The following is a 27261-nucleotide window of genomic DNA, read 5'->3' as shown; positions in this document are numbered from 1 at the left end:
ATCTTATTTGTGTTCTGAGCTATTGTGGGTTGTCTTCTGAGCTGAGCTTGCAGCAAAACCTTTAACCATTGACATTTGGGAAGACACTCACAGAGCCCATTCAGGCATTATGTACATTTCCTTTTCACTCCTAGGCATCTCCTTAAATTCCTTAAAGCTGACAAAAGCCTTTTTTCATTGCTGCACACCTTCAGTCCTTTCCCAGGTGAAGAATGGGGCGTAGGGCTTAAGCATATTTATTTCAGATTGGCTCTTGCTTTTTTTTCATTTGTGATATTGATTATAAGCCCAGTACTGCATCCAGCTACAACAGCTGTTGGTATAGTGCTGTCTGTCCTGCTTTCTGCCTATGTTTATGTTCCAAAAAAAAAAAAAAAGCTTCTCCAGGAAGTTGGGACATCAAGGCAGTGTTAACTGCATTTTACTTTATTTTACTTTACTTTACTTTACTTTACTTACTTTACTTCACTTCACTTTACTGCACTGCTCAGAATTTGTGATAAACTGCTATTAATATATGTTCTGAACTTCACGTAAATATCTATTAATATTAATACTTTTAATCACACCTGCCTGTAGCAAAACGCTTGGAAAAGATGAAATAAAAACATTGTTCAGTTTTGGTAATAACTTAGTCTCAAAAAGACTGAAAAGTTTTAGGAGGAAAATGGTGGTTTCAAATGGCACAGATTCACAATGAAGGAATCCTTGTAATACTTCAGACAAACTGCTATCCCATGGCTCCTTGTTATCCTTTAATAATTTACATGCCATGGACATTTATAGTCAAAGTTTAGTGGATTCGTTAATTAATTCTTATTCCGATATCTTTTGATTCAGCATCTTTTGAGGCTTCAGTCAGGCTTCAGTGATGCAGTTTATTCTGATAGAAGTAGAAAACAGCATTGTAGATCACAGAAGACACCTAGTATAGGAAGTTGTTTAGACATTTTGTCAAAATCACACAGAGAAGAGAAATTTCAGTCACTTACTGAACCCCAGAGGTTTTACCAGCATGCAACTTTGAAGTGCTGTCATACTTGAGCATTTTCTATAGAATAACTGAACTGGTCCAGATGAAGACAATATGAGAACTCTATTCAACAAATTTCAGTTTAATTTATCTCTTTTGAGGCTGTATTAATCATATTTGAAGTCTGGCCCTTCTGAGCTCCTCAGAAATAGGTAATATTTACTCTATTTAAACAACTAAAATTCAGCTTAGTGCAATGTGACAACCCCATTGCACTAAATTCTGGATTGCTTAATTCCTGATTTTAAGAACTTTTCAAGTCTCCCAAGAAACATTTGCAAAAGAAAAGTTTACCAGTATGGACCACCTTTGAGGAAAGCACACACGTAACTAAAGGGTGCAAGCCAAAGTTAACTAAACTGTGTTAACTAAAATAGTGAAAGAATTCAATGTTATCTAATTCTGATGTTTTAGAATGCAACATCTGAATTTGTGCATATGCATTTTTAATTTTGAATGCTTTCTTCAAAATAGGTTTTAAAGCATTGATAAAATTCAAAACTCAGGCTCAAGACAAGGGACTTCTTGGAATTCATTTAGCATTCTTGTTTCAGTAAAATGAATATAAATTAATTCTTCCCTTTTCTTTTCTGTAATTCAGTGTAGCAGTTCAAATGCCAGCTAATGATTTTACTTAGCATTGTAATTTAGCTTATTCTGTGGTGATGACAATCGTCTCTGCAATGTAGAAAAAACACCCATTTTCTTTGATGACTTTAATGTTGTTCAGATATTAGAAATCCACTTATGACTGTATCAGTGGCTTCTCTGTCGGGTGCTGTAGCTTGGTGTTTGGGAGCATCTGGGTGGGTTATCGTTTCCCTGCAAAAGGTCAGCATTACTGCCTTGTCTACACATTTCCTTTTCCTAAGGCATTTTCTTGGCTTCATGGGGAGGTGAAGGGGTCTCTCCATGGTGCAGCCTCATGAAAGTGTGCAGTGTGATCAGAGCAATAGCCCTGGTGGGAAACAAAACTGCTTGTTGTAGTGTTAGCAAATACCTCAGAACACACTATGGGGACATTTAGTTTGCTGTCAACCTTACACAACTCTATTGGTTCAGGGATGTCAGGCTGATGCTGGAAATCTTCACTAAAGTGCTCGTCCTAGAGATACCGAGAAAGCATTTGAGTGGGCAGGTGAGGAGTAGCAAAGAATATTTTTTATTAATGACAAAAGTACGTCACTGGTGCAGAATTAAGCTTGAGTTTAGCAATGGCTGAAGGTCCCCAAGGCCAGCACCTGTGAAAACAAAGACTGAATCAATTAATGTTTTTTTTTTAATGGGAGGTTATATCTTTCTTGTCAGTAACACCACTCCATATCTTTTCCATTATTATTCTAGGTGTCCCACCCCCGGGTGTGATGGCTCTGGGCATATTACTGGAAATTACGCTTCACATCGAAGGTATGTAAGAGAGGGTTTTGTTCTTTAAATCAAACAACTGAAAGGCTAGAAGGGATCTCAACACACCTCTCTTCTCTCTCCCAATACTGAAGTACGATCAAATGTACACAGACATAGATTGTTCTAATGCATGCTAGTTATCACAAATGAATAACAGTTCTCAGCTTCGGCATGGCTCATTACCCAAACAAGTAGAAAGATTTTTGCTAATATCTAGCAAAATCTTCGTAGAAAATGAATCCAGTTTTTCTTGCCCTTCTCTGTTAGCAATTCAATATTCATGAGTTTCTGCTGCTTTATAATCTAAATTACTTGACTCTTCTCACAATCTTATCTTTTACAGACTCAAATCCTATTCCTGCATTTTTTTCCACACACAAATTATATTTCCTGATTGTTTTTGTCAGTCTCTTCCAGACTCCCTCCATATTTCTTGAAAGGAAAAACTGGACCCATTCTTTACCTCCCAGCTTTAAGGAGAGTAAAAAATTACCTCTGTTATCTAATATGCGCCAGTCTTCCTAGTACATGTCAAAATAAAGCTTGGCTTGTTCTTTAAATAGCAATGAATTGTACATAACTATGTCAGAGGAATGGAAAGAGAAAATGGTTACTTTGCCTAAACTATAGCTGTGGTCTTAACCAAGGGCCAAAGAAAGGTCTACTTTACAAATTAGGGTATTACTGGTAACCTCCAAATGAATTACTGTTGCAGCACTGTTGAGGTAAAGTTACAAATGCTGTGTAATTAGTAATTCCCCTGCAGATATTTGAGAACTATAAAGCAGGAGAGAGAAGAACCATATTTTGTAAATAGTTATCCACTATTTAATCAATGAATAATAGTGTAGCCCATCTCCCTTTTTTTTAGAAAAGGCTCTTTACTCCCAAGTAATGCTGTTGAGTGTGGATATTTGCTCACTTCACCAACTCGCTGTAGTTTTATAATTGGCTATAACTACTCAGTACACAAATTCCCAGTTTAAATGTATTCCAAGTAAAAGTGACAAACAAAGTCAAACCATTAAGTAACATAGACATTGGGTGTGTGCCCTATCTTTATATGCTGTAAGAATGAAAGGTCACAATAACAATTTAACTAAAGAACAGTTAAATATCAAAAATACAAATAACATTATAAAGAAGGTGCAAACATTTTAAAAGCACTTACATGATGTAGGAGATTAAATCACACTTGCAAGGGATTTAAGATCAAATTTAGAAATACATTTAACTATATGTAGACTTACCAGCTCACACCTTTACCAGCGCTATGATAAGGAACTGGCTGGGCGGTTGCACCTGACGAGTTGTGATCAGTGGCTCAGTTTCCAAATGGAGAGGTGTGATGAGTGGTGTTCCTCAAGGGTTAGTAGTCAGACCAGTGCTGTTTAACATGTCTATTGGCAACATGGAGAGCAGAATCAAATGCACCCTTGGCAAATTTGCTGATGACATCAAAATATGTGGTGAAATCAACATGTTAGTGGGAAGGGATGCCATCCAGAGGCACCTTGACAGGCTTAAGAAGTGTACTCATGCAAACTGCATGAAGTTCAACAAGACCAAGTGCAAGGTTCTGCACCTGGGTCAAGGCAATCCTATGCATGAACACAGGCTGAGAGGAGAAAGGGTTGCAGACAGCACTGAAGAGAAAGACTTGGTGGTAGTGGCGGACCAGAAACTTAACATGAGCCATCAGAAAGCCAACCCAGTCCTGGGCTGCCTCAGAAGAATCAGACAGCCGGTTGAGGGAGGTGATTCTCCCCCTTTGCTCTGCCCTTGTGAGACCCACCTGGAGTACTGTGTCCAGTTCTGGAATTTCCAGCATAAGAAGAACATGGAGCTTCTGAAACATGACCAGAGGAGAGCCACTAAAATAATCAGAGGGCTGGAGTACCTCCTCTATGAAGGCAGGCTAAAGAGGTTGGGGGTGTTCAGCTTGGAGAAGAGGAGGCTCTGAGGTAACCTTATGGGAACCTTCCAATATCTAAAGGAGGTCTACAAGAAATTTGGGGTAGGGCTTTTTAGAAAGGTGTGTAGTGAAAGGACAAGGGAAAATGGTTTGAAACTTGAAGAGGTGAGATTTAGGTTAGATATTAGTAAAAAATTCTCTCCTGTGAGAGTGGTGAGACACTGGCACAGGTTGCCCAAGGAAGTTGTAGCTGCCCTCTCCCTGGAGGCATTCAAGGCCAGGTTGGATGGAGCCTTGAGCAACCTGATCTAGTGGAAGGTGTCCCTGCCCATGCAGGAGGGTTGGAACTAGGTAATCTTTAAGGTCCCTTCAAACCCAAACCATTCTGTGATTTTGTGATTCTATAATATGGTTTTGCTATTTCAGGAAGCTGTCATCTATATAACTAGAAACAGACAGGGCAGGGAATATGAAAAAGGCAAAGTGTCACAAGAAAACTAAAAGCTGGCAAGGTTATCAGGGGAGAATTACTGCATGTCAGCTTCTATTTTAAACCCTTTCCCTAGACATTGTCTCCCTGCCACTGTGGGACCAGACCATGATCTAGGTGGTGTTACCCAGTTTCATCTTCAAATTCTTACATTTTTGCATTTTTGTAGGTGGGTGCTAGACTAAGCTGTAATTTAGTTCTGCAGCATACTCAGTATGCTTAAAGACATAAAAAGTAATTCTGCAAAACTAATTGAATTGACTGGAATTTGTCCAGCCCACTGGGATTTAACACATTCAGCCTCTAGAAATACCACGTTGCCACAGATCTTTGACTGTCTACAGGCATGGCGAAACTGACACTGCAGGAGTAATGTCTTCTTTTCTTAATACCCGGGAGACCTGTGACATTTACACAGAGCCAGTCCCTAACTGTTCAGGTCATGGTATCTGCTGAGGCTGTTCTCTAAGCTGGTGGGGCTGCAAAATGCATGCTCTTCCAAAGAGTAGCAAAACAGTAGCCTAAACCTGGAGATGCTAGGAGTGAAAGACCCCAGAGCACGTTCACAAGAAAGTGTTCTAATTCACACACTGAAAATTAGCACTTACCTCTGCTGGCAATTGAATAACTATTTTTCTTTGCATTACTAACCCTTTCAGTTTCAGAAGGAAAGAAATTACAAACTTCCCTCGTAACGGGCTGCCAAGACATCTAGGTATCATTTGTGTTTAAAATGGCTGCTTAACAGCAAGCACACATGGAGGCAAATTCAACTGTGCCATAACTGCAGTTCCACACACCCATTCAATGTATGCAAGAAGTTGTAGCAGCATGCATCAGTGTTGGATTTCCTTTGTTGTCTTTTATCTTCATATATGAGGAATTGAACTGATATAAAAATGAAATAATATGTTTACTTTTTAATAGCTTTGGGATATTATAAGATTAAAAAAAATAGAAACAAAGGCTTCTCCTTGGCATGTGTTTTCTTGGTGAATCTGCTGTCAGAGGAAAAATGAATTAATCATAACCTCAGAAGCTGTCTATTGCAAATGTCGGTTTAGAGGAGTAGAAAGGTCTTAGAATTTTCTAATAAATCATAATGCCAGAATAGAATGATCTATTGCAAAAAGATAATGCACCAAATACCAGTAAGTAGGGGATAATTAGCTTGCTTTAATATGTAGAAAACATTAAATCATTAGTGAAGGCAGAAATTCTTCATTCAGATTTTGCTATGAAAATGTCATCATCTGCAACCATCTGTACACCTGCTAAAAAAAGTATTGCTTTATGAGGCATTTCTATTAACTACTGAGTTTTCTGTTGCAAAATCTGATTATTCTTAGACAGTAAGCTAAGAATACTTGTAACTCCCCTCCACTACAATTCAGGTTATGTGGGAGACAATGAACCAATCTGTTCCCAAACTGCCCCATTGCCCAGAACCTGCTTCCTCTTATTCTAAATCCCTCAGACTCTGTTCCTCCTGCCTTTATTTTCTTACAGATTATGGTATCACTCTTTTGAAAGAAAACTATTTTTAATTGGCACAGGCTTTCTGAGGCTTAGTTTCTACACAGGGAACTATGATACCTTGATATGCACCATGTAAATATGAATACAGAGCAGCTCACTTTAAAAATTAAATAAATCAGTTGCATTTAAAGTAGAAAATTAAATGGGATGAGAGCATAGGCCTAAGCATCAGAACACAAATACCTAAACTCAAAATTTTAAAATGTCTTCTGGCATGGTCCTTTCCCCAAACCACTGAAAATCTCCTAATTTCCAGGTATGATTTGGGGCTCAGCAATATGGATGTGGCTGTCATGCTTTACATCAGCAGGCAGTTTAGCTGTATGAATGTGAGCCTGCTGATCTTTGATCAAGGTTCTAAGTCCCTTCTGTTTATAACTGTAGATGTAGCCATGCCACCTCTCTATGTCCAAATATCTTCTGATAACATTCTTCCCTTACTTTAGCTGACTTATTTATGACTTTACACCATCTGTTTTTCATTTACCAACACTGAATTCTGTCTATGCTTGCATCACTCTTTTCTCTGCTTTTCCTCTCAGTCCTTGCTGGTCTTGACAAGACAAAATAACTGAAAATTATGCTACAACTGTTTCTGTTTCTTTTTCCCGAAGGCAGGACCTACTGCACAACACTGAAGTACCTTCTGTTCTGCTGAAACAAAAACTTATGCTTTTGTTTCTTTCTCTGTGGCAATTTTTCTTTAGTGACACTACTTTGTCTCTCATCTCAATGATTTTGAATGCTGGGTTCTACTGATTTCTTTTTTAATATTGATATTTTAAGATGGAAATGATATTTGAATAGAGGACAAAGCATGATTTTTGCATATATCTGTGTCCTCAGATAGCAACTACTTAAAAAAATCTTCAGATATCTATTAAAGTCATTGTCAAGCATACTATATGTTTTCTATAATGAAGTTTTCATGTCCAATGGGAAAGATGAGCTTATAAAATCTTGGAGTAGATTTTTCCATTTCCAGATCTTTTTTCATCTTGTGTAGTTACAAACTACATTCTCAGTGTCTAGTTAAATGTAATGTTTTACATAACTTAGTCTCTACCAAATCTTTTTGTCTGGGTGAGTTCTGAGTATTTAAATTTTTTCTCACAAAGGCATTGTACAGCTCTGAAATCTGCTGGGTTTTTTATTCAGCTGTTCTACAGGATTCTTATATGACATTTGAGAAGGTTTTATTGTGCTTCTAATGTGCTCCCTAGAGAAATCGTTAGTCCTACCATGAGGTCCAAAGACTCCTCTGCTTTTTAAGCCTATTCTTCTGTCCCTCCTAGACATACAGAGATCGTAATGTCTCTCAGATCTGAAACACTGCCCTTTATTCCTTTTAAAGCTGTTGCAGCTGCTTCTGAGTCAGCTGGAGAGTTTAAGAGCTGCTTTCCCTGCTCCTCAGGGACTGCCTGTGTGTGTGGTCTGCCCAGTGTCCACAGTCCTGTCCAGCTTCGACCACCGAGGGACACGGATTCCCCCTCGTGGCTGCAGGCATCACCTCTCCTTATTTAAATTGCCTGAGTTTTGAGTTTGAAAACTGGACAGGATTACCTCTTCTGACAGTTTTTCAGATAGAAAACACATCCCTTGAAAACTCTCCCCAAGAATAAGAAATGGCATTTCAGCGGTTTTTCTTTCACTCAGTCTTTCAGGCTGTCCGCGAGCAAAGAAAAGTGGAATCAGGATAGCACAGAGCAAGGAAGACAAAGAAGACCAAGAGCCAATTAGGTGAGAGCAAATGTTGTCTAAGGGCCCTCATGTGTTTTACAAGGTCATATATATCTTCAGCTTTTTATTTAGGCTTATGTGTTATGTGATGGCTATCCAAAAGCAGATGGACACATTGATTTCTATGAGTGAAATGCAAATCAAGGATTTGTGCTGATTTATTGTAGCGAAGGATACAATCTTCTATAATTTTTTCACATAAAATTAAAAAAACAATTTGTGAAGATCCTTATGGCCTAAAAAACCCTTGAACATGTTTGCATGTTCATGGAAAACCATACATGCTAAACAACGTAGTTCTGGGAATACAGAATTGAGTATTTATAGAAGATTGCTGAAAAAATCTGGCTATATGTAGTTTGCAACAGGAAAAAATGCCTACCTATAGGTCTTGGTTTCTTCTTACAAGGTGCCCTGATATTGGTGGCCACTGAACTCAACAGTTGTAGTGACTATTAAGACCTTTCAGGATTGTATCCTTGGTGAAGAATTTATGTAGGGCAGTGAAGTAACCAGATTTATCTTGACATGTGTTATGTGGGACTATACCCCAAACCATTATTTTCTTTAAACATTTCACTTTGTATTTTCTGACCTGCTCCTTCTAACCCTGCTTATTTGCTTTTTAGAAGTATACAGGGCAAATGTATGGGTGAATTCCCAAGCAATGAAAGACACCAGATGAATACAGAACTGCCTTCACTGATCTCCCTATGCTGTAGTGCATAGTTTGTTATAATCTCTCCTATTCATAGAGTGGTTAAATACTCAGCGTTTCTGATATGGCACTATGATCACTTTATACCTGTTTATATCTAACATTTTCATGACTTCAGACAGGTCTTCTTTAGACTCTATACACATAAATAAAATGTACCAAGGATTATACTAAGTAGGATTTTATGCTTATTGAGTTTTTATGGGCAATTTCCATGCTGAGCAGAGCTCAGTAGCCAACATTTCAATTCCAATCTGATATATACCGTAATTTACCTGCAATTTAATATATATCTCTGTCCTTCTGTTGTAATTGCACAGTATCAACAGCTGTGACTTTGTCTACAAGCCTCCTTACAGTTTATCAGTAAACATATTTTTTTATATGCTTTTAATGTTACCCACTACAGGGTATCTTGACTCCTTTTAAAACCACAGGGCATGATTTTCTTTTCTTTTCATGTTGGGTTCATTTTGACTTTGTTGTAGAGGCTACCAGGTATATGATGTCAAGACAATAAAGTTTATCTCATCTATCTGCTATCCAGATGTCCAGTTCCTGGTTGTGATGGTCAGGGTCATATAACTGGAAAATATGCATCCCATCGCAGTGCGTCAGGGTGTCCCCTAGCTGCCAAAAGGCAAAAGGATGGGTACCTAAATGGCTCACAGTTCTCCTGGAAGTCAGTGAAGACGGAAGGAATGTCATGTCCAACCCCAGGATGTGATGGCTCAGGACATGTCAGTGGTAGTTTTCTTACTCATCGTAGGTGAGTAACTTTAGCTTCTATTCTTCACTTATGCTTATTGTTTAAATTAGATTAGTAAGATTTGAAATATAGCTTTTTTTCATGTCATTTCTCTATCCCTTCTGAATTTCATTTTAACTTTGAAAAATAATCTTCCCACATGTTTGCAGATAACCAGAAACGAAGACACGTGATTTTTTTTTAACGAAAGTTCTTGTAGGTAGAGACCAGAATCTGAGTCTGTAATACATAGAAAACATTAGGGGGAAAAGTGTGCATGACAATAGCTGTAAATTTCCTACTACTTTTTCAAGTGACTCTGGACAAATTATACATCTGAATCCCTCTTATTTTCAAAGATGTTGTACACAGTGTTGGTTCATGAACATCAAAGAATGGAACTAAAGAATTCTAGGAACCAGTTCCATAAAAAAAAATACTTTTAATCATGTAGTAATGAAAATGTTCACTCAAAACAATAAGAGTAGAATACAGAAGATTAATTAAAACAAATGAAATATAAATATCTGACAAGAGAAATACAAAGCCAAATTTTTTGTGAACTTAGCAAAAATGTTAAGCAAGAGACAGTAGCCAATATGTAAGGATAAATCTTGCTGTCATTTTAAATATTAGCTTATGAAGAAGCAAGGATGTTCTTGCAGCTTGGGGTGAGAATCTCTGCCTGAAGATGACTGTAATACCAGAGCAGATTTTTATTATATAATCACTAATACAAAACTCTATTACTTCAGATATTTGAAGCCAATGTGACTAATTTGTCACTCTTCTCCTGGCAGACCTCAGCTGAACTTCTGTACCTTTTAGTTAACTAAAGCAACTGATCGTGCTGTGTAGTCAGTTCTGCCACTGATATTCTGACATTCTTAGAAAGCTGTTACTGTGCTATTATCCAGATATCTATAACACTGTGGAAACTGGGATGGCAGATCAAATTGTGACAATTATTCTGATTGTTGCATTAATTAAAAACATATATATATATATCCCTTCTGAGGTTTTTGAGGCAAATTTCTTAGAGCTGTTTTTGCACCTTCTACACATGGTTTGATTCCACCAATATCGATGAGATAATCCACAAGCACTGGTAGATGAGGACTTAGTAAAAACCTTCTCCAACTGATTTTATGTGGAATTTAAATATATGTATATTTGTATATATATGCTTGTGAAGTAGAAGTACTTCTTCAATTGAAAAAGCCACAAGATTCAGTAAACATTAATCTTACCCTGTGAACAAAGGCCCCCAAAAGGTTTTCTGTTTATTTAACATTAGCTGTGTCTGTTGGCAGAAATTCATATGCATAGGTTTATTTTGTCAAGGAGTTTTGCATAGGAAAGAAGGGCAATAGAGGGTTATCACAAGGGATTTGAAGCATAGGATTAAGAGTGAAATACTTCAAAAAGGAGTCTGTGCTAGCAGGAGAGGCCAGTGTGAAATTAGGTGACCTATCAGCAATATGCATGTGAATTGGAAGGTGTGTAAGCATGGAATCAGTTATATGAAATAGTTATAATGAAATGTAAATTGGTTATTATACTGTAGCTTTCCAGTTTGGTTCCTGAACAGGCCCTTACATACTCATATTTTATTTAAAAAGCTTCTTTTGGATGGCATCATTTCTAATACAATGACTATTTGGGGACTTTCTCAGAATACACTTGAATTTAGCAGCCCTGCTCCTTGGCAAAGGAGAGATGTGCTTGTGCTGACTTCAGTGGAAATTAAATTCAGAAGTGTCTTTTCAGATCCAAACCAATTCTCTTTCTCCCATCTCCTGCCCACTTCTATTTAAATCAGTGATCACTTATTTCAAATACAGAAATGGAGCTTTTAAATCCCCTTTAGGATGGAAAATGCTGTGATTCGGCCCCAGCATGGAGCTCAACCCTCACGGATGCTCCTTCTCTCCCATCAGGATGAAGTAGAGAATCTAAGGGGTAAAAGAGAGAAAATTCATGAGTTAGGACAAAGGCAGTTTACTAAGGAAAGCAAAATCTGCCCACATAAGCAAAGCAAAACAAGGAATTCATTCACTGCTTCCCATGAGCAGGGAGGTGGTCAGTCATCTTCAGGAAAGCAGGGCTCCTTTGAGCATGAGAGTTATCTTGAAAAAAAACACCATTATTCTGAATGTCCTCCTTTCCATTTTCTTCTGCCAGATTCCATTGCTGAGCCCAGGGTTGTACCTCTGGGATCTCCCTTTGGCCAATTGAGGTCAGCTGTCCCACCTGTTTCCCCTTCCATCTTCTTGCCCACCGCCAGCCTGATGGGGGCAGTGTGAGAAGCAGAAAAGGCCTTGACTCTGTAGGCACTGCTCTGCAATAATTAAAACATCCCTGTATTACCAACACTGGTTTGGTCACAAATCCAAAGCACAGGCCCATAGCAGGTACTATGAGAAAAATTAAATCTATCCCAACCAAAACCAGTACAAAACCATATGCTATCAGAGCCATAATGTAGAAGAAATTATCAAATTATAAGTATTTTATCCATTTACAATCTAATGCCAAATAGAAATAACAATGTGGAGAGAGGGAATTTTTCTTTAGTATACCTGAGGACTGGAGTATCCTCACTAGGGACAGTGGGACTCGAAGATTTGTAAACAGGCTCATAGAATGGGATTTGTATTTGAGCAGCAAGGATATGTCCTTGCTTGCAAAATACCTGAACGTACTGGAGGGAGGTAAGAGACATCATCCAGTGTCTTTTCCTTTCTGAAGGAACATATGTGAAACTTGTGAGGAGGTTATAGACAAGGTTTACATATCCAGGGCTATCCATTTTATGCAGAGGAAAGCCTGGTTAAGGGTAAGGCTGTCAGAAAGCCTGCAGCAAGATGATAGCGCTGCACTCAGTTCAGCCATCACTTCACATGCACATCCTGAGGTGAATGAAGGAGCACTGCCTGTTTTGTTTCCTAAAAAAATTCTAGGTTGGTCATGGCTCTGAGGGGCACAGCTGCATTGCTAAACCTGGGAACAGGAAGATTAGGAAAGGGTGAAAAAATAAAAAGATAAAACTCAAGACAGGAGCTGCCCTCAGCAGCTGCTTTATTAGGAGGCAAATGCCAGCACTCCCACAGATGCAGAGAAGCATTCTGAGCTCCCAACACATAAAACATAAAGTAGATGACACATAAGGAAAGAAGGATGGAAATGTAGATTTTCTTGTGCAGATCCTTTGCTAGAAATAGATACTGTACAAAAAGCCTGTACAAAAAGTCGTCAACTTCAAGGGAAGTTCTGCAAGAGCCTCCTACAGACAAACCTCTTGGTGCTCAGGGCTGCATCTTGAGCTTGTGTCCAAAAAAAGCAGCTAACCCCAGGGTTTAGCTGGAGTGGGTGTTCAGATGCAGGGTGTCAGAGGGGCAGTAGCTTTATAATCCAGATGCTTTGCATCTCCAAACATGTGCTAGTGCCTTCAAATTTGCTCATAAACTATTGCAGAGCTTTCAATCTTTGCCTGCAGTCATATCCTCTCTTAGCATCAGAATTTCTCAGCTTCAGCATTTAAGAGCACAAAAGTGTTTACCTTTAGTTTAGTGAGTATTTCAGAAATGGGTTGAATGGTTACAAAAGGGTATAAGAAGGCCTCAGATTATTCTGATTTTATATTTTTTATGTAATCTGGCAACCTCTTTTATTTGAACAAAATTAGTACTGCAGACTCTTGGACCTGAAATGGCATTTTTGTTGATGCAGCCTTGTATGAGGCCTGTAGATAAGACAGCAGGACTTGCATTATTCTAAATTGTCTGAAATACTAACTCCTTTCAGTTCATGGAGAAATGAAAGCACTCAGAATTTAGATGGACATAATTGGTTCCTATCAGGTGTGGGCTTTTCAGCAGGCTAGGTAACTTACTTGAAATAAAACATGAATTCTAAAACAAGATAAAGGAAAAGAAGAAAGCTTAGAAGCTTAATATATATATGTAGTTACATGTATGTAGTTACAAAGCAATGTTCACTATGGATTCATGCAAATTAAAGACATCAGAAGGTACATTTTAATACTGTAGCTTGGTGCTGTGAACCACAGTGCAAAAGTGAGATATGTCATGATAAAATACCTTGTGTAACCACAACAAAAAATAATTGAGCATCCATTAAACACAAATAATCCAAGCTGCCAGATGAATTCTAAGGGTGCTTTAAACTTCTGAAAAAAAACCATGCTTGTGAGGAATTTCTGTCCAGCAATTATATCTGTAGGGAACCAAAGGCTAAAAGGTACTTTTGAATGGTGTTCCTATGCTATGTTTAAGATAATGTAGAAAATGGTGGAACTGGTGGAACCTTTTCAGAGATAAAAATTTCTTTTTCTTCCATTTATCTATTTATGAAACACAAATATTGTCAAATTTCAGATTTGTAAGAAGCTTTTAATGTTGAACTCACTAAATTATTTCACTGCATCTATTCCTAGCCAGGCCTCTTGTCAAGTCAGCTCTTGTCCTTGGTTTTGTTTGTTGCTACAGTGAGTTGACACAGTGAGTGCCACAGATAGGTCAACATTAGTTCACTCTTAGTTTTCACTGGTTTGCTTTTTCCCGGGTAGGTTTTGAAAAGTTGTTTAGCATGTTTGTTTGTTTTAATCTGTCTTTCCTTTTCATTCCACTGATTTATTTTGCTGTTTCCCTCTTATTTTTTTTCCCTACAAACTCTGTGTTGCAATTCACCAGGAAAAACCTCACACAATGTTAAGAGTACAGAACTAACCAAACTCACTGTATTTAGTAACTGTAAATGACAATTGTAAAGGTCATCATGGTGACATTATTGAAATATGACAGACATGGAAGCATTCTGACATTCCTAAGAAGGCAGGGAGCGAAACATGGCAATTAAATGTAATAACAAACATAACAGAGAAAAAAATTAAACTAAAATGTGTGAGGTGGATCCTGGAGTACAAAGAATTTTTTTAATTAAAGAATTTTGGTTTTGCCCCATAAGGTCAAAGGAAAAGTGTCTTTTAAAACAACTTTTCAGCACCTTCCTCTTGCCATCCTCCTCCTTTCCTACTGAATGTGTGCTGGCCTTCTTCCTTTCTCTGTCACCATGGCTTCTCTTTGGCCTTCCCTCTTCCTTCTGCTCTTCTCCAGTCCTCAGCATCTGAGGTCACAGGCGCTCAGGTGGCTTCTCCTCAGCGGAGTCAGAACCAGACAGGTGGTCTCAGCAGTGCTGCCTCCAGCAAGCAGCCTCTGCTCTGAGCCCTGCAGCCCTGAATGGGGCTCAGATGGCAGAGAAGGTGCTCCCAGGTGTCAGACACAAAAAATTGCACAGAGTGTCTGGCAGCCAAACACTAACTCAAATCTGCAGAGCATGTCCAAATGATTTACTCGGGCTTTTTTTCCCCACTCATTATGAACAAAATAAGGTATATGGAGAAAGAAACAGTATACAATTATATTCTGAGAAATGGAATATAGAAAAAAAAATTACCCTTGCCAGACAACTACCACTGAAGATTTCAATCAAATCAGTTAAAATCTGGCAAAAGTCAGAAGTGAGTAAATGCAGAGCCTGGCTGTTGAAAGAGTTAGGCCCTTTGACTGTGGGTAGTTCTGCCAGCTCTTTATTCATTATGAGCTGCAAGAAGGCTGGAGTAGCATTTTTATCAGATGTCCAGTCTATTAAACTGGAAAGCACCTAACAGGGAGCTAATCTAAAAGGATTTAAGAGATTTACTTACCTTGGCAAAGTCAAGGAGAAAATAATATGAAATTCATATTGGAAAAAGCAGACCACACAATTTAAAGAAAAATCATTTTGCTTAGCAGAGCTGACAAATGACAGCAGACAGGAATTTGTACAGGTACTTACAATGTGACATCTCCTTGATTTCAGGCACTTAGCAGAAGCTCTCTGGTTATAAGCCTGTTTGTCCTCATTCCAGACATACCCCATAAAAAACCCCAGAGATAACTAGATGGGTTTTTAGATTTCATGTGGGACGAATTTTTCTCTTGAAGTACCTTTTTTCTGTCTGCTGTCTCTACTAGTGCCTAGAGAAACAGTGCTTCATTTTAAGTGCCTAGGGTGAACTGGGCATGGTCATTAAAGAGATCACATTAAATTTTTAGCTGTCCAGGAGCACTGAGTAGAGGTATGTAGCTAAAGATACACAGAGAAGTCTCATCATGTTGTCTTCACTACACATGCCCTGTTTGACTGGTAGATACAGCAGATCCACTGGTCTATAAGACATCTGTCCTGTTGTGTGTGGTCACAGGACAGAAGAGAGGCTGATAAACTTTGCAGGAGACAACCCTCAGCTCCAGGGCCAATCAGTGGGGTCCCATTAAGTGCACCCCATAATCTAGTGCTAGGGCCACTTGTAAATCATGTAATCTGCTGTAGCACTTCTTCACTCACCAGAGAATAAATGAAGAACTGTCACTAGGCAAGAGCGAAAACCCTTTCCCTGTTCAGGGATGATACAGGTCAAAGCTCATTAGCACATCTGAAAAGCCCACCCACAGAGCCTCTTTGCTGACTAAGCAACTTCAATTAACAAAATATGATGTAAATTTACCACGAGACTATTGTGCCCAGATGAAGGGCAGCTTTGGCAGTGCTTTTAAAGTTCAAGTGTCTCTATATTATTCTGGGGTTTTTTGGGGGGTTTTTTTGTTTTTTTTTTTAACAAATGGAAATGAATAACTTTTCTGTTTTATACTTATGCCTCAAGGGGATTCCTTTCCAATTGAGTCTGCTCTCAGGTCCTTTTACTCTCAGCTTTGCCATGTTTATAGTTCTGCATAAATTCTATCTTTGTTTTTCTTACTAAATACATTTTTTAAATTCTTTTTCTTATGAGGAGTAGGTGTAATTAAGCTATAGCACTATTCTACCTTTTAAAACTCAAATGAAAAGTAAATGACCTCTCAGATTGTGGTTATCGTGGTCATTCACTTGACTTAGTTCTCTATTTGCTGCTTCACTGACCAGTGAAGCTGTTTTACTCCTCCTTCCAAAATAAAAAAGGTAGAACTTTCCCAGAAGTCTTCCTAAAATGATGAGCAGATATCATTAAAATAATACTGAAAAGGTTACAAGTTTTTTAATCGCAATGGTTATATTTCTTTTATGACCACTTGGGTATTGTTTTAAATTTTCTTAGTTTTGGAACCAATGCAAAGATTTACTTTTCCAAAATAAAATGTCAGCTACTTCCCTCTGCAGATTTGGAAAGCAGCTTGGATTAAGAGCTGCCATTTTATGCATTACATCAAGCTTTTAGTCTTTTCAACTTAATTTCACTCCTGATTGAAAATTTAAGTGAAAGTTCATCACAGACATTCATGTGTCACTTGTGAATGCTCAAAAAAACCTGCAAAAACCCATCCAAGCTTTAGTCAGAAAATAGCCTAAAAAAGGCCACATTAATTGCAATTATCTTTTAAAAAGAATTCTGAAATTGAGCTGAACAGATTGTTTCTTCCAATACAGCACAGATGTAGTTGGTGTTGTGCACCTAGTGGGGAGGAGAGATTCTTCCGTGCACCACAGAAATATCTATGCAAACAAAACCACCTTGTTTACAAAACCTCTCTCCTGGTCTCCCCTTACTTCACAGCTGAATGAGAAGCTGGAGAAAAGCCAGTTCCCCTTGAATGTAAATAAAAATGAGTGCTGGGCCAGGAAGGGCTCCTTTTATACCTGCTGGCCTTATGCAGAGACTATTTCATCCCATAAGGTGTGTAGCAGAATTTACTCGGGAGAATAAGGAAATTACTAAATCTGATACCCTTCAACATAAAAAAAATGAATGTTTCATAGATTTAATATTAAACCAAGGAAAGGGTCACTTTGATCACTGAGTTTGATCTCTTAACTTTAACTTCAAACATTACCAAAAAGCTCAGCAGTTTAGTCATAAAAGTAATGTTTCATCCATTAATAAAATAAAACAGTACTTTTCACTGTGATCTGTATTTCCATGAATTTCAAAAGGATTTACAACTGGGGCTTCTTTTGGATCTGTCTCTAGCTAAAAGAGGTCCCTTGAATGTGATATATTCCTGTCTCTAGTCTGTGGACAATGTTTCTAATAAACAGGAAAAAGGTTTCATTTTGCTAACTTCTTGAAAAATCACTCTGATAGTTATCTATAAACATCTTACAGTGTTTATAAGGTTAGCCCTCAGGATGCTTTCTGGGTACTCCAGGTTGAGGCTCTGGATTCTTTATGTCCTATTATTTATTTCTCTGTAAACTTTGGCTCTTCACACACCAAAATCAAAGTTGCATTTTATTTGACCTTTGTCTCCTCCACATCCCTACTTCTCTGCTTGGAAAATGTTTTCCTCACTTGACAGGCCAAGTACAATTCATTTAACTTCAATAGGGACCAGACTGCAGATGTCTGCTGAGGCAAAAAACCCCGTATTTAACAGAGCACAGCTGGAACCCAGATAGCTGAGATCAGTCACCCAGAAAATTGCTCCACTTGATCAATGATCCTACACTCTGACATCCTCTGTTGTTTGCATCCCTGAAGGTAATGCAATAACATTCTTTGGGCACTTCAGGATTTGAGCCCACATTTATTTGGTTTTAAACCAAGTTCCTTGGCAAATGTGCACTAAACACTAGCTTGATGTCTCTTTCAAACTTTTCCTGCGTTAATATTCCTTTTATTTTGGGATCAATTTCACCTCATTTTCAAATCCATTGAATATATGGCTAGACCTAGGTAATGTAACCACAGTCCTAAACACGAAAGAAAATTCATTCTTCATGGTGTGTTCAACTCTAACAGATGCAATCACCATATACTCTTTATCCTGATTAGTGCATATATTCTTTCTGCATACCTTTTAGATGATTTGGTCAGTCACTACTCTCCTGGGCAGATAGAGTAAGCTGTCCATATAGAGGAAGCTTGTTTACTAGAATTTATAGAGCTACTAGAATTTTACTCTGCATGCCTACATTTATAAAGTCTTCCTGTAAAAAGAAGTCTGATACATGCAAGCCTAACTTGCATGTCATAAAATCCAGTTACCAATTCTACCCATCAGTCCTGCAGTCCTGTAGACTGCAGTGCCATGCCCTGCAAAGCAAAGCTGCATGAGGAGGTCCCAGCTGTGCAGCTCTGGATTTAGCACCCACGCCCAACAAAAGCACATTTCCAATATCAGTTATGTGTTATAATGTCAGAAATTCCCAGTCTTCATTGTATCAGAAGTGGGCTGTTGTACAAAAGCTGAACATCATAGAGGTGTAAAGTTAAAAAAAAAAAGCTTGAATTGATCTCCCAGTGAGACTGGGAACGGCTCAAACCGTTAACCTTCAAACAGGGCATAAATACAGCATTGAGACCCAAATCAAACCAGCATGAAACCTGGATGCTAGAACTGTGCACATGGAAGTGCAGAGGCATAATGAAACAAGGGCAAATATGTTCACAGGTATTGGAAATCTACTCCGAAGTTCAGTGTGCACACATCCAAACTTTGGTGCTGAAATCCCATCTTATTTTCAGTCTACATTTATTTATACCAAATTTCCAGAACTGCCTAACCCTGCAGATATTATCTCAATTTGTATGAAAAGTTACCTCTCTACTAGAGTTCTGTATTCTCCAAATCATGGCCACGCCTGGAGGCCCAGGTACAACATCCCATATTTACACTACATTTTCCTGCTCTACAAACCAGGGTGCCCACACTCCAGGTGCTTAGTAACAACTGTTAAGTGTCTGTCCATAGGAGTGGCCAAAAATGAACAGAGGATCCTACCCTTCCTGTGGCTTTGTGCAATTTCAGATTGCATGCAAAACTCCTAGAGCTACCAAATTATACCACAGAGGAAAATGCCATCTGCTTCCTCTGCAGGTCTCCACTGGCAAATCTATCTGTTCATTCATTGAATATTGTACTGTAAATGGATTAGCTCACCCTGAGCTGGGTACTTATAATTTCAGTGAAGCAGATACTAAGTTAACTAAATCAGAGGATTGAATGATTGAGCTCTACTACAGTTTAACCTGGCTAATTTTTTCAGAAGTTAATAGGATAAATATATCAATATGAATCCTCTTTGTTCAGGTCTCTTTGACACTTCAAGAGGATAATTTGCAGTTGCACAGTGAGTCTGTAGTAGAACTTGGAACAATAATTTGGTATCCTACCAACAAGTCTACAGTCAAAAGCTAATAGCTCATGCTGTTTCTTGGTACTACTATATTGTTTTATTTGTCTTCTCTGCAACAGGGCTATAAAAAATACTGAACACTGAGTCTTTTGCTGAGGAAAGGATTTATTTTTAAGACATTTTTCTGGGAAGTTTCAGTTATTGGATGGCTGCACTTGATAATAGTGGTCCAGGAATTTGGGAGAAACATTTTCAATAATTAAACATTATATTTAAATTACAGGAATGTATTTAGTAGGAAGTTGAATGTTTGATTTAATAAATGATTTTAAATGAAGGTATAACATTCTTCAGATGCTTGTTCCATGTTACAGGGAGATTAGTTGGGTATTAGCTCTGTTTGATTTGTACAATTAAGAAGTTTTTTTTTGTTCTGAAGAGGAAATGTTTGACTATGCAATAAGAAGTATGTGACATTATCTAGTTTCAATGGCTATGAAACTTTAAATGTTGAAGCAATAAGGTGTTGTTCAGTAATTGTATTTTCACTGCTAATGACTGCTGAGAATAAAACTATAGCTTTCAATTGTTAAATTAGATTGAATGCATAATTTCTCTAATCTGTGATAGTGAAACTACATTAAAGAAGTGAAAATTTGGTAGTTTGATGTATACAGTTATTTATAAAATAGTGAGCACTATCTGATGATTTTTTTTTATTTGTACTATAAAACCTGCTAGAACTATATTTGTTATCATGGTGGTTTGTACAGTATAATTAAAAAGCTTAATAATTAGACAACATGAGAGAAAAGAAATACATCCATAACTGTAAAAACTATACATTCTAAAAGATACATATATCTCTCTTCAAGCAACATAATTTTTATGGAAATGACTTCTTGGACTTCAACAACAAGCCAACACATGGTTACTGCCTTTTAAAGACATAATTTAGAAAAGGGCAATTTAGCCAACTTAGTTGGTGATATTCACAAAGAAAAGCATAGTTTGTAAGAGTTAATTTTGGATGTTAGAGTTAGCTCTTGTCTCCTTCTCTCCACATTCAATTCCCTGCTTGGAACGTATGAATTAAAAAGCATGGAAGTTCAGAGCAGGGACTTTTATATTCAAAATGGACTATTCATACAGTAACAGCTTTTAAAATAAAACTCTCTAATAAAAGCATTGCATCTTTGGAAAATTGGAATGTTGTTCTCAGGCTTGCAGTTTACAAGATATATCTCACATATATTAGCTGTTTGTACAAACAGAATTTGGAAGAAAGAATAAAACCATGAAATCACTGCTGGTAAGTACTTTTTTTTCAGACTAACACACTCTTTCAGTGCCAGGCCATGAAGATAAACCTGGTTTCTGATACTGTTTTTATTACAGGATTGTATTACAGATCAAAATTAACAAATCCATTACTGTTCACAGTTTATCGGGATGCCCCAGAGCTACTTCAGCAATGAAGAAAGCAAAACTGTCTGGAGAACAAATGCTAACAATAAAGCAGCGGGCCAGTAATGGTAAATTTTTAATCATTTCCTTTTTAAATATTACTTAATTGTTATTCTCAATTGGCTTTTTTCTGAGAAGTGTAAAGCTTCTTTGCATATATCGTGAATTCACTGTCAGTAGTAGCTGGCTTTTATGCTGTAGAAATCTGAGCCAGCAGTGGAGTGGTCAAAATGGCCTGAGTTATTTCTACATAAATCTAAAACACTAAAATATTTCAGAGCAGAATATACCATTTTACTTTCCTGGTTCACATCTCATTCATCAAAATGGGTAGTTGGTCTTACATTATTTCAGGATTCAGAAGAGAAAAATATTAACAGTGTCAAGTCCTTATGAGCTCTTTTGAATTCATTTGGAGCTGTGGCTCTGTAACCTTTGGCAAACATAGATGGCCTTCTGCCAGTTCATGTCCAATAATCTGTAGTCCCTCCTGTGAACCTTGAGTTGCAGGGAAGATGATGAAAGTGCCTTGGATGAAAGTCAGGATAGTACCTTATAACTGAAGTGCAGTTAAAGCAAAATGTAGGTGCTTCTGTTCAAAGAACTAATGCACAAAAGTCTATACTGGGTGTTTTAATGGAAAAATGTATGTAGTTTCCTAGCCTGTGAATGTGCATGCCTAAAAATACTGCCTTCCTAACTTTTGGTGTTGACTCTGCTTGAGAGACATGAAACATTTCTAGAAAATGCTTTGTCAGCACACTGCCATTGAAACCCATATTTCCAGCACAGCTGGAGAAAGTCTCAATTGTCTTTGTTCAATAGCTAGGTACAGGGAGTGGAAGATATAGATGTAATTTCCTCTACTAACTGGTTAGTACTGAAAATTGCATCTACCATACCCAGGAAGAAAGCCTTAAGGATTGGTAAATGGACATTTTGGGTACTTAGGGAAGCAGACAGTATCCTTGAGGGAAGAGGTATGTGAGATTTGCACTCGAGTAGGAAAAAGACAGTGGGAACAGCTGTTCCTCTGGCTCAGGGAGACTTGAGAGAAAACAGATCTACCTCTCCTTGGGGCTGTTTTATGCTTTGTTGTAGTAATTAAAAGGATATGTAAATAAATAAAGGATATGTAAAGTAAATAAAAACTTTACAGTGTATTCCTGTATAAATCCTTAAAGATGCAGGTACATTTAAGTTTTTGTTCTTTATATGTTTATGCCATACCACTCAGAAATCACCTCAATTTTGCACATTATTCTATATATCATTATTTATTAACACCCTTCTGAACCATGAAACTATTACTAGCAGTAGCAGAATCACAATATATTCCAGAGCATCAATATTATTTCATTGTGATGGTAAAAAAATATCTTTTGAATTAGTTATCAAGTATTTTGACCGGGCTGTAATATGAAGAGATTAGCATGTTTCGTTTCCTCCAGAAGATCCATAAGTGGATGGGGTCTTTCAAATAAGTTACATATGGCAGTGGAGCAGAATTTGTTGCTGCAGGTGCATTTCTTATAATAAAAGTTCAATCAGTACATATAAAGAAAAAGGTGTGTCTTGCTGATTTAGGCTTTTTCAGCACTTTCACTGGAAAATTACTGCAATCTGTAAAAGTAGTAGAAAATACTTTGGTTTAAGTTCAAAAGAAGAATTTGAAGAATGCTTCCCTTTTTTGTTTTTAGTTTAAGACTATTATGTGAATAAATTTATTTTCAAATATGGAAATAATCCACTGAACTCTGATTTAAAGCTTAATTATCTTAACATCCTTTTTATTTTTATATCACACAGGTATAGAAAATGATGAAGAAATTAAACAGTTAGATGAAGAAATCAAAGAACTAAATGAATCCAACTCCCAGATGGAAGCTGATATGATTAAACTCAGAACTCAGGTAACAGTTTTATGAAGCCCTAAATTCAGCTGCTTTTTCTACATGACTGATTTAAAGAAATATAGGGAATATATAGTTCCCTTTTTATGTTTCTTACATATTAAGATTTCTATCTATTATCTCCCATTTATAAAATCATAAAATAATATCCATTATGTAACCTCCACATCAGTTACCAGCATTTCAAAAAAAGGCTAGCCAAATTTATTCTTTAAAACAAAGGCAAAAGCATGGACTCTTGTTGTCAGCTTTGTATTTCCCCTTGATAAGGCTATGCCTTTCTAATAGCAGGTAAAATATTGGGTGACTTCATGGTTATTAACTTGTTACAAGGTGAGGTACTCCAGATGAACAGCACGGCTTTTGCTTTTGCCAGGTCTGTGTTACAGAGAGGGAAATGAACACCTGTTACACGTCACTTCATATTGTAGTCACACTAACTACAGCTCTTGGCAGCAAAAGTGGTTGCACAGATCCAGCTTAATTCCTTTTAGGATTCACATCATAAATCTGTTTAAAAAAAAAACCACAAAAAACCAAGAAAACAAAGCAAAAAAAAACCCCAAACAAAAAAAGCCCACAAACAAACAAAAAACCAAAACCAGAAGAACTAACATTACACTATTATTTAAATACTCATCTTTCACCAGTCCTAAAACAGGATATAGAAGGCTAAGGAAGGAAATTTATTGAATTTTTTACATCACATTTTCCAGTGTTCTTCTGGTGCTTCTGGTACTTTTTTCTTCACATAATTTGAACTCAGAGGCCAAGAGTAAAATTTACCACAGTTCTCACCTTTTAGCAGCATTTAGTTCCGGAGCCATACTAATCTGATTGATCTTGATGGAAACCATTCCTTGTTCTTCTTTGTCTGCTACTTGGGGAAAAGAGTGCCATATGCCATTCCTTCTCCTTTCCTTGTGTACTCCTAAAGAGAAGTCAGGATCTGTTTGGTTTTCCTCTGACTTGTAAACCTCGGCCAAATTGATATTGAAGCCTCACTTCTTATGCTTGTATTCAGGGTTCTGTTGTCATTATTAAGCTTTTAGGGGATTTGACATCTCTTTTACACTGTTTTTTTATATGATCAAGTATGACTCTAGTGTAACAAGGGCAAAAGCTGTGAAGAAGAAAGAAGAAGAATTAATGGCAGGAAAATTAGATATGTATTTATGCTGGAGGAATTTGGTCCTAACTTTTGAATTGGACACCTTCCAATCTGCCTGTTTTTTAATTTTACTTGGTAAAATATTGAGGGTGCTGTTGACATGCAGACTGATTTAGCTAAGATTTAAAAAAATGTGGAACACTTTTGCTTTTATGTGTACACTAGGTAAATGCTCCAGTTGTCACTGACTCTCTGCAGTTCTAATTTTATTTCTAACCACATGAACTAAAAAAGAAAACAAAAAACCAAAAACCAAAGCCTATCACAGGCAAGGAACACAATGGGAAAATAGTGGAAGTTCTGTGAACATCAGACGTAGCAATACTCTTGTTTGACACAGATTTACAGATCCCATATGATTGCAAGTACCAGAGAAAGCTTTTTATAAAAAAGATACTTCCCTTCCATGTAAAATCTTCTATATTTAATTAGGTGAGAAGTCATGCTGCAGCCTTTTTCTTAGTTGGAGCATTCATAGGACTCTCCTTTACTCATCTGCTCTTCTTCATAAGACTTGGAAGAAAGTATCTTTAATCTAAGATCTTTTAATAATTTTGCCCAAATTTAACATACAGATTCAAAATATGAGAGGGGCAGAAACACATCAAGTTGAGAGGGCAAACGAAAAATCATGCAAGAAACGAGATCCTGGGTTTAGAATATTTACAAGTCAACATTCTTTAGTTTTAGGGTAAAATCTGGGAGGGAAAGTTTAGCCATTAAGCAAGTGAATGCAATAGTTAAGCATGCCAGTTGTCTTAAGATACTTACTAAATGGAATTGCAAGATATGCTGATCAGCTGCCACTGTATTTGCAGATAGTCATCATCTCCCATGGCAAAAGAAAATTTACTTAAGTAGCAGTGCTACACCAGCTAGAAAATCTACAAAATGTGAGCTGCAACTTAAGTTCATGTGAGTCAGGAGTAGAATATTTCATATGTAACAGGGCCTTCATTGACATCAGATTCTTCACATTAGTCTGTCATAAAGAAAAAAAAAACAGGGTTAAGGGCAAATATTGGAGCATGACTCTAACAAGAACCTACAAAAGATGTTTTGTATTTGCATACAGCATTAGTTTCCCGTATAAACAAGCTGAAAGTAAAACATAAGAAGACAAGTTTCTAGTTTCAAAGATGAAGAAAATAATCTGCCTACTATAATACATCATGGAAATACCTCAGTATTAATTTATTAACGAAACCATGCTCTGGCAACACTGACAGCTTGGATTAAATGCTATATAAAAACCTGTAGTACAAGTTAGAGATACTTGAAGATTGTTTCATGTAGCCATATCACTTGTAAAAGTTATTTCTGCCAACCAATGAGCTGTATTTCCATAAGAAGAATGAAACTTTATGTCCAGAATAAAACTTAAGACATCTAAAGACCTGATTATGCCACCAATTTCCTAAAACATACTCACCCATGATCAGCTTAATACTCACTTAAGAAACTTTTCCCCTTCTTGCTTCTGCCACACAACCCCCCCAGTCTTCACACTGGCATTTAAATTGTATCAATTCTTTTCACAGTTCACTGTCTGTGCCAATGAAGAAATAGATACAGCTCATTTTGAGAATTAAAAACCTTTGCCATTTTTTCCACTTCCCTGACATCTTTTTTTGCCTTCTTGTCAGCGCACATTTTAACATACACACACACAAAAGCACACTGTACACTTTGTAATAGATGTTAACAGTTGTCAACCAATGTGGACAGTAAGGACAGGTCTACAGAGGAAGGTGTAGACAGGTCTGCTTGTGCTCTCACTGAGCTGGACATAAGCCAGTGCTCATATGAAATCCTTGCAGCTTCTTTAGCACAGAGCTCTGCAGAAGCTTGGGTAAGTTGCCTCTCAGTAATGTTTTTTGGCTCAAGGATGGTCAGAGCTAACTTATTTCTTGTCACCTGAGAACACAGGCAGAGGATACTCCCAGTTGTCTTCACCTGTATATTTAGTCATGCCCCAGAGACCAACTCTTCTTTCTATACATAAATTTTCTTCAGTTCCCTCATATCTGCAAGTCACTCTACCATTAGAATATTTTCTAAACTTTGCAATAACTTGCAATTCTTCATCTTTTAAAAGCAACCCTGTGAATTTTTATAGAATCAAATTATATTTACAAAGCACTAGACACCGGCAACAAGGAGCTGGGCATGTCAAACTTGTCTCTATATCTATTTACCTGTCAATTTACCTATCTATCAGAAAATATAAGAAATGCATGGCTTGCAGCAGACTGTCCCTACAGCAAGATCCTAGGAGCAGGAATATTTAATGACATGGGTAACTTGCAGAATTAAGGTCCTTCTTAAAGCTGCTCAACTCAAGAAGAAAAGCTCTGAAGAAGTAGAATCAAATCCAAGTTCACTCATTATTTCCAATATCACAAAGATAATCTGCTGAAGTCACATACAACATGAATCACAGTAGAAGTAAGAAAACCTTAACAATTGTAGGAACTGCAGACACAAGCAAAATCTTTTCAAATGTGAATGAACAGACATTTTCTCCTTTCCCTGGTGTTTCTGTAATCTCTCTCTTCAAAAAGTGAATGCTTTATAGAAGCTTGCCTTAGATTACATTGTACATCAATTTGTCCATTTTAGATTACCACAATGGAGAGCAACCTGAAGACGATAGAAGAGGAGAACAAAGTAATCGAACAGCAAAATGAGTCTCTTCTTCATGAATTGGCCAATTTAAGCCAGTCTTTAATTCATAGTCTAGCTAATATCCAGCTGCCACATATGGTAAGTGATTGAGAGCACAAGTTAAGGAATTTGGCGATCTTCAGTTCACTTCATACAATAGATGTCTTTTTTATGTTTATGTTTCATCAACCAGTTGGATATTTGTGGTAACAACACTGAAACCATAACGATACATTTAACTGCTAACAAAGACATGGAGGGCCTGTTCCAGTGTATCCTGTAACATTAAGTAAGAACTAAATAGGCAATTTAAGTA

The 27261-nt window shown here is 37.3% G+C and overlaps 1 protein-coding gene across 1 annotated transcript in view; it reads left to right on the top strand.

The window, feature by feature from the left end:
- Nucleotides 1-27261, top strand: part of MYT1L (myelin transcription factor 1 like) — a 297370-nt gene that overhangs the window by 269863 nt on the left and 246 nt on the right. Inside the window, 6 exon segments of the mRNA XM_030447142.1 lie at nucleotides 2378-2440; nucleotides 8041-8124; nucleotides 9390-9611; nucleotides 21171-21262; nucleotides 23004-23107; nucleotides 26901-27044. Of these exon segments, the coding sequence (XP_030303002.1) occupies nucleotides 2378-2440; nucleotides 8041-8124; nucleotides 9390-9611; nucleotides 21171-21262; nucleotides 23004-23107; nucleotides 26901-27044 (709 nt within the window).

This window comes from Calypte anna, chromosome 3 (assembly GCF_003957555.1).
Source record: "Calypte anna isolate BGI_N300 chromosome 3, bCalAnn1_v1.p, whole genome shotgun sequence".
Taxonomy (NCBI): domain Eukaryota; kingdom Metazoa; phylum Chordata; class Aves; order Apodiformes; family Trochilidae; genus Calypte; species Calypte anna.
Note: the sequence above shows the minus strand (reverse complement) of the source record. Positions and strands in the feature narration are given on the sequence as shown.